The sequence below is a fragment of the Loxodonta africana genome, chromosome 16, assembly GCF_030014295.1.
Source record: "Loxodonta africana isolate mLoxAfr1 chromosome 16, mLoxAfr1.hap2, whole genome shotgun sequence".
In the NCBI taxonomy this organism is placed as follows: domain Eukaryota; kingdom Metazoa; phylum Chordata; class Mammalia; order Proboscidea; family Elephantidae; genus Loxodonta; species Loxodonta africana.
In genome coordinates this window covers 34,190,671-34,208,423 of record NC_087357.1, presented here as the reverse complement: position 1 = coordinate 34,208,423, position 17,753 = coordinate 34,190,671, and the positions used below count along the sequence as shown (strand labels likewise).

The 17,753-nt window shown below is 42.6% G+C and overlaps 1 protein-coding gene across 1 annotated transcript in view; it reads left to right on the top strand.

Moving 5' to 3' along the window:
• Positions 1-17,753, top strand: part of ABCC2 (ATP binding cassette subfamily C member 2) — a gene marked incomplete at its 5' end in the record, with an annotated part of 80,166 nt that overhangs the window by 60,972 nt on the left and 1,441 nt on the right. The window contains 10 exons of the mRNA XM_003408979.4: positions 229-367; positions 1,016-1,235; positions 1,388-1,542; positions 4,788-4,943; positions 6,494-6,693; positions 10,830-10,956; positions 12,550-12,651; positions 13,080-13,223; positions 14,127-14,285; positions 15,325-15,491. Coding sequence (XP_003409027.2) covers positions 229-367; positions 1,016-1,235; positions 1,388-1,542; positions 4,788-4,943; positions 6,494-6,693; positions 10,830-10,956; positions 12,550-12,651; positions 13,080-13,223; positions 14,127-14,285; positions 15,325-15,491 — 1,569 coding nt within the window. The remainder of the gene's footprint in view (positions 1-228; positions 368-1,015; positions 1,236-1,387; positions 1,543-4,787; positions 4,944-6,493; positions 6,694-10,829; positions 10,957-12,549; positions 12,652-13,079; positions 13,224-14,126; positions 14,286-15,324; positions 15,492-17,753) is intronic.

Below are 17,753 nucleotides of genomic sequence, written 5' to 3'. Positions count from 1 at the left end.
TTTCATGGGCTTTTCCTGAGGGAGCAGACACTATGGACATTGCCAGCTTTTCCTTTGTGTCATTGTATGAGTGAGGGGGTGGTTAAGATGGTGTCAATTTTCCCCAATGGCCTTCTGCTCTGAAACGCAATTTGATGCAAGCAAAGTGATTGTGACATTGGCTTGCAAGAAGACTCTCAGAAAGCATCTATCTGCTCAGGGACACTTTCCCCTCTCTCTACTTCTCAGTTCTAGGTCCAGTGGCAGGCGTCCGAAGTCCCTGAAAAGCTCCTTGAAAAGTCGGAATATGGGGCCAAAGCTGAAGGAAGAGAAAGAACTAGTGAAAGGACAGAAACTAATTAAGAAGGAGTACATAGAAACTGGAAAGGTGAACATCACAATAAAAAGTATCATTAGAGATGACATAAGGCTTGGGATCCATAATTTTTTTTAAGGTAGATAAAATCTGAATACGTACATATAGGAAGGCTGTATCCTATGTCCTTTGCAAATCTTCAAATAATGAATTTGAACTGAAATGCTTAGTAGAAGCTTTGAGCTTTCTATTAAACCATATCTCCATGAAGAATGAAGGTGAATATCCCCACCCCACACTTTCAGAATGTTTGACTCCTTTCTGATGTGTGGAGAACAACAAACATGCTTTCAGATGCAATTCTGGGAGCCAGGGAACACTAATACGCCAGTCTCAGAGCATCCAATTCAAATTAATAAAACTTAAAAAGATAAATTCCAAGGTCTGCAGTGTATCTCCATCTGCCCCACTCTGTTTTTATATCTTCTCCCTTGTAAATACCTCTAGAAGCTCATTAATAATCTGATGACTATTTACTCTGCACTGTATTTTAGCATTTATCTTTTATCCCGGCCCAGTGCAGAAATGCAGACTACCAAATTTTGCTCCCCGCTGCCCACTTTTTCAGGGGACTGCACTTCCCTTTGTGATTGTTGTCCTAAGTAATTCCTTATCATAAGTCTATAGGAATTCAACTAATGTTGAGGTGGGGCTTTGCAGGTGAAGTTCTCCATCTACCTGAAATACCTACAAGCAACTGGATGGTGTTCGATATTCTTCATCTTCTTTTCCTATGTGATGAATTCTGTTGCTTTTATTGGATCCAACCTCTGGCTCAGTGCTTGGACCAGTGACTCTAAAACGTTCAACAGCACGGACTATCCAGCCTCTCAGAGGGACATGAGAGTCGGAGTCTATGGAGCTCTGGGATTCGCACAATGTATGTCTGACAGCTACAACAGGCTCTCTTATAGGATGTGTCTGGCCCCTGTACTTTGCCTGGACTTAGGCAAACATTTGCCATTAGGTCCTTGGCACAAGTCTTCAAGGATCCCTATACATGGTGCTAATGAAACTGATTCCATTTTCTAGGTGTATTTGTGTTGTTAGCAACTCTCTGGTCTGCGTACAGTAGCATCCATGCAGCCAACATCCTGCACAAGCAACTGCTGAACAATATCCTTCGAGCACCCATGAGTTTTTTTGACACAACACCTATAGGCCGGATTGTGAACAGGTTTGCTGGTGTAAGTATCCCCAGGACAGTAAAGTGGTCTGTTCATGTGCTGAGAATCTTTTTATTTCTGACAGGGAGGAATTCTTATGTCCCCCTAGACCCCACTAGGTAGTTCCAGTTCTTTTGTCTATCGAGCAAGTGAATGTTTCTTGTGTACCTCCTATGAGGTCCTCAGGGTACTGGGGATAAAGGCATGAACAATTCTGGCCCTTTGAGAAACTCACAGTCTAGTAAAAGAGGCAGCCGAGGAAATAAAAAATGATGATATAATATGGTAAAACCAATAACCATGGTATGTGCAAGGATATTCTGGGAGTACAAAGAAGTGACAGAGAAAAGAGATACTAGCTCAGCCCGGTGACTGAGGGCAAGCATGTTTAAAAAAAAAAAAAAAGCTGAGAATTGAATTAAACCTTAGAAATTAGTTCAGATATGTTGGGAGTAGGGGATAGGAGGGTGGAAATAGAAGTAAGGTGAGAAGGATTATTCTGCAGAGGGGAAAACATAAGGCAAAGCGCTGTCACATACCTGTGACAGTGAATAAAAGGAATAACCCTTTGATTGGTCTTTGCCTCCGTTCCTGAAACTTACATCTGAGATCTGGCTCACAGAAGAGAGCCATTATGATTTCAACAAGGTTCCAAAACATTGTCTCCATCTACTATAGATCCTAGAACCCTTGGCATTAATTCGTTCATTCAACAACATTCTTTGAGCAATTTCTATGAGCCAAGTACTGTACTAGGCGCTAGGGAACTGAGTAAATATTAAAATCATAGATGGCTGTCTTCCATGGGCCATACCTAACACCTTGATTGATTCTCAAAATGTCTGAGATGTTAAGTTTCAGGAACAGAGGCAGAGACCAGGTGATTCTGAGCAATGTTCAACTATCATTAGCACAGTTTTCAGCCCTCTGCTTGGGGGGAAGGGGCATTTTTTTTTTTTAATGTGTAAGAAGCTCTGGGCCTTTATTTCTTCAAGTCCTGGTGGTGCAGTGGTTAAAGCGCTTGGCTGCTAACCAAAAGGTCGACTGTTTGAATCCACCAGTTGCTCCACAGGAGAAAGATGTGGCGGTTTGCTTCTGTAAAATCTATAGCCTTGGAAACCCTATGGAGCAGTACTACTCTGTCCTATAGGGTTGATATGAGTTGAAATTGACATCAACAGGTTTTTTGGGGGGGGGGTGGTTTTGGCCAGACACAGAAAGGCTAACCTACAGTTTGTAGCCCACAGCCCACAGTCAGGTTCTGGGGACACAATAACTGCTTCAAAAGTGAGAAGGTGACCAGTGTCCATTTATCATCTTCCCTTGGGTGTCATTGGAGACAAGGTCAATGGGATCTCTGCTCTTTAATAGAATCTAAAAGAGCACATAATTTTTGATAGGGAGATTTCTCATAGAAGTTTTACAAAGATTGCTTGCTCTTTTCCCTTGTTGTAATACGTATAACTAATCTTCTAGAGAAAAGAACACAGAGGTCTTAATGTGAATTATTTAGGACAATAGGCAACAATCATATTTTGCTAACTGCTTTTGTATTCCATGAAAAAGGAAACTCTCAATCATACAGTGGTTTTTGTGGGGAGGTGGCTCAGGCCTACAAAGGGGTGTTGGATCTAGGGTATTTTAGAATCCATGTTTGGACCCTGTACCAGTCAGATTTGTCCAGAAATATAAAGCCTTCCTTTCTTCTTATAAAAGCCCAGGATTCTTCCTAAGAATCTTCTCTTTTGCATATATACATATAGAGAGAGAGAGAGAGAAAGAATTTGAGATTATAAGGAACTGGATTGTGGAGGTTGGCAAGCCTAAAATTTGTAGGGCAGAAAATCTCAGGTTTTGCTCTTAAGGCCTTTAAATGATTGAATGAGGCCCACCCACATTATCTAGGATAAGCTCCTTTGTTTACAGTCACTGATTGTAGATGTCAACTACCTTTACAGCAATGCCTAGATTAGTGTTTGATTAAATAACTAAATAACTAGGAGTCTCTGGGTGGTGCAAATGCTTGACATGCTCAGCTGTTAATTGAAAGGTTGGAAGTTCTAGTCTACTCAGAGGCATCTAGGAAGAAAGACCTGGCAATCTATTTCCAAAAACTCAACCATTGAAAACCGTATGGAGCACCGTGCCTCTCTGACACACATGAGGTCCCTCAACTCAACAGCAACTGGTAGTTAGGTAGTTAATAGCCTAGGCAAGTTGACACATAAGACTAACCATCACAGGCCCTTAAGAGGAGGTTGAGGAAGGGGTAAAAGAAAGAAAGATGGAGAACCTGTGCATATCAGGGCCAAAAGCAATCTAGATAGAACTGATAGCTTCTGCCAACTTTGAACATACGGTTATTTGTATTTTGATGTGGGTCTGGGAAGGGTGGATTAAACTTATCTCTGAGTCATCATGATTCAGGGCTCTTTCAGGAGTCTGTTATCCCTGACCCAGTTTGGAGCATTTCAGAGATAATTTGGACTCACCTTGGCACCCGCATTTATTAGTCCTAGAATCAACATAACCCCCTACGAAATCTAGGCAAGGACCATACAAAATATAAATCAGGCTTTGAGCATGTTCCCAACCATCCACCCATTCACTCATTTTTTTTTTTTTTTTCAATTCAATGTGACATGAAGGCAATATGGCAGTAAGACCCACACATCACCCCCTGGGTTCGTTTGTTATAACACTGGCCAGACAGGGATCACATTCAACCCCTGCATCCTCTTCCCATTGAAGTTCTATGCCTGGCAGAGGGAACAACTTGTTAGATAGAGGCTAGTTCTTCACTGAAGAATGGATGCCAGAGCTTGTTTACTGGAGCCTGAATACCTGTTAAATGCCAGGCTGGGTGCTAGATACTCAATGAAATTAGGACCTGTGTAAAGTTAGGATAACTGAACTGGCTTCATGATGGGAGAAGAATTTACCTTAAGGAGCTATTAGCTTACAATGATTAGTAATAGTTTAATAAGTTTGACAAAGGGAAATTTCACTGAGAAGAGTGAAAACCTTTGCCAAGTCAATTGAAAAAGGTGAAGGATGACTGCCATATCTGTTTGAAAGGATTTAGAATAGTGACAAAATTACAGAAATGAAATTGATTATTGGTGAGCATTACAATATAGTACAAATGAATATCATGAAAGAGTTGAATGACAGAGTCACTGGGAACAGAGAGGACCTGCTGGAATCAGGAAGATGTAAAATATCTTAGGATTCATTGATACACCATCTCTCTTGTGTGTTCCTAGGATATTTCCACAGTAGATGAGACGATACCTTATACCTTTCGCAGCTGGATTATGCAGTTTCTAGTGATAATCAGCACCCTTGTCATGATCTGCATGGCCACTCCAGTCTTCATTGTCATCATGATTCCTCTCACCATCATTTATGTGTTTGTTCAGGTAGGTTTGAAAAATGGCTAGGCCTTCCTTCCTCTCTCCTTATAAAAGCCTATGCTTCTTCCCAAGAATTTTCTCTTTTGCTTATCACTCACTTCTCTCCAGCATCTTTGCTGTTTGGTCATTTTGATATATCAAGGAGCCCAGAGGCCACTGGCCAAAGGTGGAGTGTCAAAATTGATTGGTATATAGTTCATAGAAAATGACACTTTCGCTGCTGCCCCCTCCCACCCCCACCCCCAGAAGCTGGAGACCTTACAGGTGGAACTGAGTTATGCTTAGATCTGAGATTACTTTAAAGTTGGCCCTTGATGCTCCTTGAGACTCCCCAAAATGTTTGAGCCATTGTTTGCTTCTAGAAGAGTTGTGCTATGGCTGCTTCCTCTATTGGCTTTGAAACAGGTGTATCTCCTTGGAGGTGTCTCTCAGCAGGAGCTAGATCTCTTTTCAGGGAAATTCTAGACTCACTGGGATGTCTGTGGATGCGTTAGGCATAATTCCAGTGTGTTCATGAGAGTACAGGTAGTTTGAGAGCTAAGCCTCACAGAAAAGCCAGAGCAAGTAGAAGAGACTCCATGCCCATAATAAAAATGAATGAGGGGGGAGGGAAGCTGTAGAGAGAACTCTTGTCCAACCAGTTGCCTTTGTGTTTAACAAAAGAAAACAATTCCAAAGACCCTGCAGGCAGGAGGTGGCCTGTGGCCTGTGGTAAGATGACACCTCCTGGTATTTGTGTTGAGTCCATCAGGTATACTGATGGTGGTAATAGCCTTTTGACTATTATTAACAAACCAACAAACAAGAGCAGGATATTTGGAGAAACTTCCAGGTATAACATTTTGCATTCTGACTCTCAAATGCCCAGCCTTTCCCTGGTTTCAACAAAGCCCACAAAATCTAGTAGAACTACTAACCCATTTTACCATACCTCGCCCTTCATGCCCCACATCTCAGAGATTCTGCCTGCACTCTCTATTACAGCCAGTTCCAGTTCTTCGAGCCTCAGTGTTCCACAACCCCCAAATTATCCTTACCTTCACACACCATCGAGGCATAGTTTTGGTCACTTAACTGACTCTATCTATTCTTCAATTTTTACCTAAACTGCAGTGTACCTTTCTCTGGTCATTTCCTACACATCCCCACCTTCCACACTTCTCTGGTTCCAGATGCTTCTCAGAATCCTTTTGGAAACTACTTCTCTAACCAGTACAGAAACTCTCATTTGAAGAATATATGTAGCTTCTTGGGGAGAATGTGGATTATGCTAACAAAGCTTCGCACTTGGTTTGGCAATTTATAGTCTTCTCAATTTCAGCCTCATCTGTTCCCCATGAACCCGAGGTGTTCTCATTATTCTCCTCCTCTGGGCCTTCTCTCCCCATTCCTCTGGCCATGGATGAGAGGCTTCTGTCCTGTTCAGATATAGGATTTGGCCATCAAGGTGAAGAACATTGGGTCATGGCCAGGAAGATGTAGAGCTGTGATCACCAACATCTTACAATATGCACCATGATTGTGTGCCTAACTGACTCTTTACTTTTTGTTATCAGATGTTTTATGTGGCTACTTCCCGCCAGCTGAGACGTCTAGACTCTGTCACCAGGTCCCCAATCTACTCTCACTTCAGTGAGACTGTGTCAGGCTTGCCTGTTATTCGCGCCTTAGGGCACCAGCAGCGATTTCTAAAACTCAATGAGGTGGGGGTTGACACCAACCAGAAATGTGTCCTTTCCTGGATTATCTCCAACAGGTGAGGCTGTTCTTGGGTTTTTACCCACATGTGTGCTTTGGGGTTCTGTATGTTCGACATTAGCCATGGCAGGGTAGGTGTGGCCAGCAGATGTGAAGTCACTCTAGCCACACACTTCTGTCACATTATTTAAGTAGAGAGAAGAAGCATGACTTGGAGTCAGAGACCTGAGTTCTTGTGCCAACTCTGCCACCTACCATCTGTGCGAATTGACTTGATGTCTCTAAGGAAATTTTCATTTGCTTTGAATTTACACTGGGTAGAATGCAGCCTATTTCACAGGGTTATTGTGGAAGTAAAATAAGATTTGTGGGCATTTTGCAACTCAGGTACCACGTCAGTACAGGTGACCTGGGTGCTCTCTATTTTCTTCCTTGAGAATGGATGTGAGATTTTCCATAGAAATGCTATTCTTTTTAGGATGGTGAAAGAAGCAGAGGTTGGAGGGAGGAGAGTTGGAAATTTTTAGGTAAAATCAAACAAAGCAATGATGACTGAAGTTGAAAACTCACGTCCTGGGAGGTGAACCCACAAACAGGGTGAGCATGATTCGTCTGGCTTCACCAGACCCTGGCCAGCAACAGTATATCCTTGATGGAGGGAGGTCTTTTTCAGGAAAGTGGAAATTCTTGAGTGGTTTCCAAAGTGTCTTGATATGCTAAGGGTAGGTCAACGATGCTCGGTATTATTTGGAATGCGGAGAGGTCAAGAGTTTAATTGTGAAGATACTTTATTTCTTAGAGACTTTCTGATAAGGAAATGAGTATCTAAGTTGATTCTATTGAACCTCATTGGAAATTTTTAACGTATTTATATATATATACTTTAGAATTATTGGTGCAAACATTTCAATACATTTTATTTGGGAAAGTCAAGTTTTATAATCAACTTCCATCTATAAAAAAAAAAAAAATCTATAGATACTCTTAATTAAGTTCCCTGTAGAGTCTAAATGCATTTCCCTGTGTCCAGTGCACACCTAACTTCCCTCCTCCACCAGCTTATTTCCACGTGTTTTTTTTTTTTCTTTAATAATGAAATCAGACAGTGTACATTAAACCTTTCTGTGGTGCTTACTTTTTGACCTTACATATGGATTCACTATGGCATTGCTTCCCAAACCTGCCTGATCAAAAGAATCACTTAGAGCATTTGTTAAAAATGCAGATTCCATCCTCAAATTCATATGGAAGTGCAAGGGGCCCCAAGTAAACAAAACAACCTTGAAAAATAAGAGTAAAATAGGAGGACTCACATGTCCCAATTTTAAAAGATAAGATAAACGCATAGTAATGAAAACAAAACACTGTGGTACTAGTATAAGAATGAACATATGGACCAATGGAATAGAATTGAGAGTCTGGAAAGAAACCCACACATTTATGGTCAGTTGACTTTCAACAGGGGTGCCAAGTCCATTTAATGGGAAAAGTGTTGGGACAACCGATTTCCACATGCAAAAGAATGAAATTGGACCCAAACCTCACACCACTTATGAAAATCAACTCAAAATGGATCGATGACCTAAAACCATCAAACTCTTAGAAGAATATATAAGGGTAAAGCTTCAAGACCTTGTATTTGACAATGGATTATTAGATATGACACCAAAAGCACAATACCAAAAGAAAAAATAAATAAATTGGACTTCATCGAAATTAAAAGCTTTTGTGTGCCGAAGCACCTTATCAAGAAAGCGATGACACAATCTGCAGAATGATAGAAAATATTTGGAAACCATATATCTGATAAGGGTTTAATATCCAAAATATATAAAGAATTCCTACAACAATAAAACAAACAACACAATCAAAAAATGGGTAAAACATTTGAATAGACATTTCTCCAAAGAAGATATACAAACAGCAAATGAGCACATGAAAACATGCTCGACATCGTTAGTCATTAGAGAAATGCAAATCAAAACCACATTAAGCTACCACTTCACTCCCACTAGGATGGTAATTATCAGAAAAAAATGGAAAATAACAAATATTGGCGGGGAAGTGGAGAAATTGGAACCCTTGTCCATTGCTATAGAAGCCCTGGTGGTGCAGTGGTTAAGCACTCTGCTGCTAGCCAAAAGGTTGGCAGTTGGAACCCACCAGCCACTCCGTTGGAGAAAGATGTGGCAGTCTGCTTCTGTAAAGATTAAAAGACAAAAAAAAAAACCAAGCCTAGTGCCTTCGAGTCAACTCGTAGCGAACTCATAGCGACCCTATAGGACTGAGTAGAACTGCCCCATAGAGTTTCCAAGGAAGCGAACTCATAGCGACCCTATAGGACTGAGTAGAACTGCCCCATAGAGTTTCCAAGGAGCGCCTGGCAGATTTGAACTGCCAACCCTTTGGTTAGCAGCTGTAGCACTTAACCACTATGCCACCAGGGTTTCCCCTGTAAAGATTACAGCCTTGGAAACCCTAAGGGGCAGTTCTACTCTGTTCTATTGGGTTGCTGAAAGTCAGAATCAACTCAATAGCAACGTGTTTGATTTGGTTTTGATTTGTCTATTGCTGGTGGGAATGTAAAATGGTATAGCCACTGTGAAAAACAGTTTGGAGGTCCCTCAAAACGTTTCTACATCATTTAAAAAAATGCAGATTCCTGAACCCCATCCTAGGCCCACTGAATCAGAATCTCTTGGAGAAAAGTCCGTGATTTTTTTTTTATTTTAATAAACTTTTTATTTTGGAATAATTTTTGATTTTACAGAAAATTTGCAAATGTAGGTCAGAATTTTTGTATACCCTTTACCCATTTTCCCTCCGTGTTAACATCTTGCAGTTTCATGGTACATCTGTTAAATCCAAGAAACACTGGTATATTACTATTAACTAACCTCTAAACTTTCTTTGGAATTCTCCAATCTTTTTACTAATGTCCTTTTTCTGTTCCAGGACAGAACAGAAAAAGGACATTAGATCCAGCATCTCTTCAAGATCCCAGATTGATTTTAGTTGTGATGTCCCTTTAGCATTCCCTGGTCTGTGAAGTTTCTCAATCTTTTCTTTTTTTTTTTTTTCCTTTTTCTCCCACAGTTTCTACATGTACCATTTAGTGACATTGATTACGTTCTTTGAGTTGTGCAACCATTCTCACACTCCTTTTCTCAGTTGTTCCTCCCCCATTAATATAAATGCACTTCCACCTAAGATTCCTTTCTAATTTTTTGCATTGCTGTTATCAATTGGATCTCATATAGATAGTTCTTAAAAGAGCATAGTGCTCAAGGTAGATATTTTTTACTAGTTAAACTAAACTATTGGTTGGTTTTAAGAAGACTTCAGGGGATATTTTTGTTTTAAGATTTAAAGATTATCTCAGGGTAATAGTTTCAGGGATTCATCTGCCCTTCATTTCTCCAGGAAGTCTGGAGTTCATAGGAATTTGAAATTCTGTTCTGCATTTTCCCCCTTTCGATTAGGATTCTTCTATAGAATCTTTGATCAAAATGTTTAGTAATGGTAGCCAGGCACCATCCAGTTCTTCCGATCTCATGGCAAAAGAGGCAGTTGTTCACGGAAGCAATTGACCACACATTCCATACCCTCTTCCTATTTCTGACTTTTTCTTCCTTTGTTGCTCCAGGCAAATAGAGACCAATTATTGTGCCTTGCATGGCTACTTGCAAGCTTTTAAGACCCCTGGCACTATGCAACAAATCAGGGGGTAGAGCAGAGGCACTAAACACGTTATTAGGCCAATTAACTGAGATGTCCCATGAAACCATGACCCTGAACCTCCAAACCAAGGAACCAAATCCCATGAGGTTTTCGGTTGTACATAAGCAGCCTCAAGGTCCAGGATTTTTTTTTAACATACATTTGTAACAAGTATTTTTAACAATTGCTCCAGATGATTCTTATGATTTATGTAAATTTCAGAGACATTGCACCATGGAATTCTTTTAGTTTAGCAAACTCTCCTAATATCTTTGAAATACGATTTATTCTCTTTAAAAATTCAATTTTAAAGACTCTAGGAACACATGGGATAGGTAAATCAAGGTACTGTCTAAGAGTGCAGCCCTACTAACTCAAGCCTCTGAGAAGGTTCTATGAATGCCTAGGTGCTGGCTAAGGCAAGGAAGGCAAGATCAGTGACACCTTCCTCTCTCTGGCTCTGTTTCCCTACAGGTGGCTTGCATTTCGCCTGGAGCTGGTTGGAAACCTGATCGTCTTCTTTTCATCCTTGTTGATGGTTATTTATAGAGATACTCTGAGTGGAGACACTGTGGGCTTTGTTTTGTCCAATGCACTTAATGTGAGTCTGAAGGTTGGGAGTTCAGTTATTCTTAAATTGAGTCTGGAGTATACAATGGAATCCGTGCTCTTGATTCATTTCTAGATCCAGAGGGACTGCGGAAGACTGAAGTTCAAACCCTGGCTGCATCTCTTACTAATTGTGTAACTCACGGACACGCCCCATAGCCTTTCTAAATAAGCATCAGCATCATCTAAAAAAAGGACATAAATTTTGTTGCTTTGAGGCTTAGGGCAGTTTCAAAGGGTTCAGTCAGATACCTCCCTGCCTCTGCCTTTTTGCCTTGTCCTTGTCAAAAGAGAGAATAAATAAGTTTCTCTTCCAGGATATAGCAGTAACCAGAAAGCCTTTTAAACAAATAGCTTCTGTATTCCTTTTTTCTTAGATCACAGGATAATTGAAACTAATTTTAACCTAAAAAACATAGGATCTGATGAAACTATATAATGCATCTCACTGCAGCACCCCTAGCATGACTAGTGGAAACGTTAGACAATGTTATTTCTAACCTAGCACCACAGTAGATGTTCGATAAATATTTGTTCGATGGATGAATAATCATGAGTCATTTGGCCATGTTTCATGGCACCCTTCTGAACTAATATATTGGAGGTTTACATAGGTACAAGTGAGATTTATATGGTCCTGTCATCAGCAGGAGTTAAGACTCTTATTAAGAAGAGGACTCTTATCCATTAGAGTCACTGGGCTCCTTGTGGCACTGCCCCTTTACCACCTCATTTCTAGGATAATTCACCTAGGATAGAGGAGGCAGTAAGTCAAGGAACTGTTAGGTTGAACCAAAACAAAACCAATCAAATATCAACAATTACATATGCTTCCACCTATAAAGGTGGTTATTAGTCCCCATAATCTGTACTCTCCCTCTTCTAATGACCGTTTGCTCAACAAATACTTCCTGTGCATATGTGCCAGGTGCTGAGTCTCTGCTTGAAAGAAGCTTGCATCTTAGTAATCCACAGATTCCCCAGTGTGTAGACTGGCCTGGATCATGACAACCCTTTAATAATGGTTTAGATGTACTTTGTAATGGCAGGGAGACACCTGGAGTTTATGAAGGTGAAATAGGAAAAGGCTTCACGTGGATATGCCCACCTTGAGGGCTGGGTTCTCAATCGAGCTGTTGTTGAGTGAGAGCAGGGAGGAGAGCTGGCCCTTTGGAAGGCCTTTTCCTACTCTGTCTTTTCTCATGCTCTTCCCCACTTGTAGAATGCCATCATCTGCCCCTCCACAAGCAGCACTAGGCCTGGAGGCAGGAGGCCTGAGTTTTGTTCCCACTCCGCTGACTACCAGCCTCTCTTAACCCCAGCTTTAGCTCCAAGCCGTTCCAAGCTCATAGTGTCCTTCACGAGAGCACCGCACAATTGAGCACTAATTGTTCCACAGCCATTTGATGCACTAGCCTCATTTCCTCCCCCACGGAGGCGAGGGTTGTCTTATACTTTTCCTGAACGTCCCACAGAGCCCAGCCCAGGGCTGGGTACAAAACAGGTGTGGGCTTGACCTGTGCCTTGGCCAGTTGGGTTGCTTTCAGAACCGAAGGTGAACTTCAGCCTTCTAATTTTTTTGCAGATTACACAAACCCTGAATTGGTTAGTGAGGATGACGTCAGAAATGGAGACCAACATCGTGGCTGTTGAGAGAATAAATGAGTATATAAAAGTGGAAAATGAGGTAAGGAGGAATTAGGGAAACCCAGGGACAAGACAGAAAAGGTGCAACTCCTTCAAGAGAATATCTTCACCTAGTCTAGAGATTTCATGTTGGGTATAAAGGTTCTCCTAAAATTTCTCTCGTTCTCACTCAAGGGACCCAATTTCTTCAAACTTAGAATAGGAAGTGGGTTGGAGGAAGTCAGGTCTTGGAAGGCACCAAGTTAAATTGTAGCTTCATTCTGGGAAGCCACAGAGCAAGCTCATGGGATAAGGATTCTTTAATTAAATAAGGTGAGAACCTTGCAGGAGGTACAATTGGACTTTATCAGTGTAGATGCTCACAGTGCTACTACCGTTTTCCTGTGCTGTAACATGGTCTTAGGGGAACTGTTTGACTGAGTAGCCAGCACGTAAAGCAGAGTTGCTGCACGTCTGTCTCCTTGCCAGGCACCCTGGGTAACCGATAAGAGGCCTCCAGCAGGATGGCCCAGCAAAGGGGAGATCCTATTCAGCAACTACCAAGTGCGCTACCGGCCTGAGCTGGATCTGGTACTGAAAGGCATCACTTGTGACATCAAGAGCACAGAGAAGGTAGGTGGAATCAAACCTGGTGTGAGTCCTTGTGAAGGTGATCAGAAGACATAGCTGGACACAGAGGTGATGAGCCATAGGGCTCTGGACCTTCATCATTCATATGGGACAAGAGGGTCAGGGCACTTCTGTGCGCTGGAGAGCTGGAAGGACGCAGTGCCATGTCCAGAGAGCAGGATATCAACAGGGGACCAAACAGAGAGACTTACTGCAGCTGTAAGGGGCTTTCTGCTCTGCCCTCCCTGCCTCCCTGCTCTCCCTGCCTCCCTGCTGAGGTCAACCTCTCCTCTGTGGCTGACAGAGCTCCTTTCCTGTAAGGCCATGGCAGGTGAGAGGAAGTCAGAAAGGAAACCAGGAGCACTCAGGCCTCTAGAAGGAATCGTGGAGAATAGCAGCGTGGAGGACAGAGAACGGTCTGGTTCTCTCCCTGGGCTGTAAAGTCCTGTACCTTCTTATGATGCTCTTGTTCTCTGAGGACTTGGGGTCTGAAGTAGGATCAAAGAAAGTCTGGGAAAGGGTATTGCAGTCCAGGTCACAGTCTGGCTCTCAGCTAACAGCAAACCCAATTTTTGCTTTCTCCTCACTTCTAAACAAGGATTTTTTTTTAATCCATAATTTCCAGTAATAAGTGGAACAACAACAGCTGCTGAGAGGACATGTTGCCCATTTCCAGTAGTCACTGGAGGTCTCAACAAGCAAGCAAGGCGGGGTGGGAAGGTCATTTTTTCTAACATCTGTGCTTTTTTTTTTTTTCTTTTACCAAAACCAAAGTCAGTTTAACATCTTCAAGATGAAGTAGCCAATCACTGCCTCCTACCACCTGTGATTATGAATGCCCCAGGCTAAATGATTTTTTTTTTCAAGAATTATGTTAAACTAACTGCAGAGAAATTTTATTTACAGATCGGTGTGGTGGGCAGGACAGGAGCTGGGAAATCATCCCTTACAAACTGCCTCTTCAGGATCCTGGAGGCTGCAGAAGGCCACATCACCATTGATGGAGTAGATATTGCTTCCATTGGGCTGCACGACCTTCGAGAGAAACTGACCATCATCCCCCAGGTGAGCTCTCGACCTTCCTTCTGGCACATGCAGTCAGGGCAGCTTGTCCTGCAGGGTGCACAGGCATCTTCTTCTTGATGGATATCCCATTAGCAGTGTCATTTCCGCAGTCTACCTGAGATACCTGTCAGTTCCCCAAGACACATTGTTTCTAGAACTTAAAAAAATTAGTTTTGCATTCTTTGTAGTATGCTTTTGTGACTGCCAGCATCTAACCAGTAGGTGGCAGCAACACAACAGAAGTCACATAAGAGATGCTTATTTAGCATTTCTACAGCCCAACACTGTTCGCGAGACCTTTGCAATCAGCATTAGCAGTTTGCCTCTGAAGCTTGAAGCCATTAAGCTTTATACTCCCCATTTGGTGCGGCTAAAAGATAGGGAAGAGAATTTGCTGCAGGTTTCTATCAGCGAGCGGAACACTTAGTGCACCAGCAAGAAACACTTCTCTTTGGCTTCTTCCCTGGGGTGGCGATGGAGGCTTCTCCACTCTCACCCTCACCAGCCACTGGCCCCTTCCCTCCACTCTCACACGGTCTGGGACTCCTCATTGGAACCAGTCCTCCTCTGCTCACTGTAGCCAAGTCTCTCTGAAAGTAGTTTCGGTTTGTCTGGTGTTTGCTCAGTTTGGTACACGCTTTTCTCCAGCCTCTTCAAAAGCATAATACATTCTTCTTACGCCACTGTACTCTCCCTTTCTACCCCACCCTGAACCCTCCACCTTCCAAACGTGAGTTTTCATTAAGGGGTGGGGGACATGCTTCTGCCTTAAGAGATGTTGTGGCAAGTTTGAAAATCCAAAAATGAGTCTCAGAATGAAAAAACAAAAAAGCAAACCAACAAGGACTTCTCTTAATCCTGCGCTTAGCTCCCTGGCACTGCAGCCACTCCAGGCCTTCAGCGGGGAAGCCTTGCAGAACTTGGATCACCATAGCTTTCTGTCTTCAGCAGTCCCGGCCACGACTTCTCCCGGCCACAAGGAACTACTAGTTCCTTTTCTGACACTGGCCTCAGCAGCCCCCTATCCCTTGACTTGCAGGACCCCATCCTGTTCTCTGGAACCCTCAGGATGAATCTAGACCCTTTCAACAACTACTCAGATGAGGAGATTTGGAAGGCCCTGGAGCTGGCTCACCTAAAATCCTTCGTGGCGGGTCTGCAACTCGGATTGTCCTATGAGGTGACAGAGGCTGGTGACAACCTTAGGTAATGTTTCATAACCCATGTCCCCCACAGGCAGTGAGAGGATGTGAGGGGACAACTCTTCATATTCCTCGTGCCAGGCGACACCTAGCATCACAGAATTTCAGCTATTTGGGGTCTATTTCCTAATGTGTAAAATGAAACCATTGTGAAGATGAAAAAGATAAAATGATGTGAAGGTGCTTTGAAAATTTTGAAGCCCTTTTTAAATGTGTCTTGTACATTTACAACGAGTTCCTGTGACATCATGCCATGTGGATTTACAGATCACGCTGTTGTGAAGAATCACAGAAAGCAGAGGTTCTCGACGAGAGCCTGGATTAAAACAATCCTGATGCCTGGTCCCAACCTCAGCTTGATTTAATGGATATGAGGTGCAGCCTGGGTCTGGGGAGTTTAAAAAGATCCCCAGGGGATTGTCATGGGCATGGAGTTTGAGAATCACTGACCTAAAGGGCGAGCAGATGACGGGGGAAGCAGATGACGGGGGGAAGCAGTTTCTGCAAAGTCTTGCAGAGCGTTTAAACATGTTAAATCAGCACAATGACTCTGAGTCATAGTCCTTTTTCCCTTTTCAAAGCGTTTTTATGCATGGGTGACACATCACACTTCTGGCCTTTGCTATGTGTTTACCTGTCAGTTACTGAGTTGGCCTCGCATTTTCCCTACAACAGTTTGGTTTTTACCTTCACAGCTGCAGTCAGCCCTCACCAAAGCCCACGGCTCATGGAAGGGTCTTGCTCCAGTTTCAGATGCCGCTCAGCAATGGTGGACAGGGGATGGACCATTAGCAGTTGAAGCTCAGGAAAAAAGTGAGGGTTCAGAGCTCAGTTAGTGGGCCGGCAGCGTTGGTGTCACCTGGTAGCTTGTTATAAATGCAGACTCTTAGGCCCTAACCTGTGTAATCAGAGATCCTGGTGATCTGTGTGCACCTTACAGTTTGACACACTAGAATCACCTGAGAAGCATTAAAAACTCCTGATGCCCAGGTGCACTGCAGTCAGGGACCCAGGTGATTTCAGTGTGCAGCCCTAGGGGACACAGGTAAGCTATGGTGTATACTGCCATCATTTTTGTTTTCCCTCAGTGACATATCTAGGAACTAGGAGGACCTAAGGTCTTTAAAAAATAAATAAATAAATAAGGTCTTTAGGCCTATATAAAAAAGAAACCATTCAAACATTCAGTCAACAGATCTGTATTGAACGCCTACTATGTGGAAACCCTGGTGGCGTAGTGGTTAAGTGCTATGGCTGCTAACCAAGGGGTCGGTAGTTCGAATCAGCCAGGCGCTCCTCTGGAAACTCTTTATGGGGCAGTTCTACTCTGTCCTATAGGGTCGCTATGAGTCGGAATCAACTCGAGGGCACTCGGATGTGCCAGGTACTAGAGGTACAGAGGCAAATGGCACAGATAACACAATGTAATAGAGTAGACAGACCTGCTTTGTAAGAACAAAAATCACAGCACACCTCCCTTATCTGTGCTGGGAGATCCTTAAATGACATTACCAGTGCCTTCATTTCAGACCTGGGGGTCAGACTTGATTTGGGAGGTTGAAACTTAAATATCTCTGATGCATGATGGGTCATCAACCTGGAGAAAGAGACAGCAACTGAAAGCTAAGCCAATGTCTCAGTAACAGCCTGTTACCATGAAGTCCAGTGACCAAGGTAGGAGCTAGGTAAAGTTAAGTAAGTAGTTTTGCAGTGTCTCTCTTCCTACATTACAGAGAGAAACTGGAAGTTCATCCTGGATGACTTCTCATCTCTGGCAGAACTTTTCTTACAGAGAATTACAGAACTTTAGTCTAGCCACCCCCTGTTTAATACGTTCTCTAATGGTCACAGCAGGAAAGAACAATTAGCAAATTCCTGAATATTTCCTTCACATCATTTCCCAAAGCTTCTTTTTGTAAGTAAGAGGTCCAGCCTTCATTAGGGGCTTTTAGCAAATTAAAGCTATTTGCATTTTACAAGCATATTCGAATTTCACATACATTGCATCTCACACCAAGACATCGTGTTCATTAGATGCCTTCATCTCTAATCAAGGCAGAAGGCCTTAAACAAATAATTAGCCTTGAGACTAGAATTACACATTAAAATAATGAATGGACTTGCGAAGGCCATTAAGAAATGCCACGAGGGCATTCTGTTGCGGTATCACTCTATATTAATGGTGTCAGGTCAAATACTGCTAAAGTGAACTTGGTGGCATTAATGTTGTTTCTGGAGATGTTGTCGATGTACTGAAATATCACTG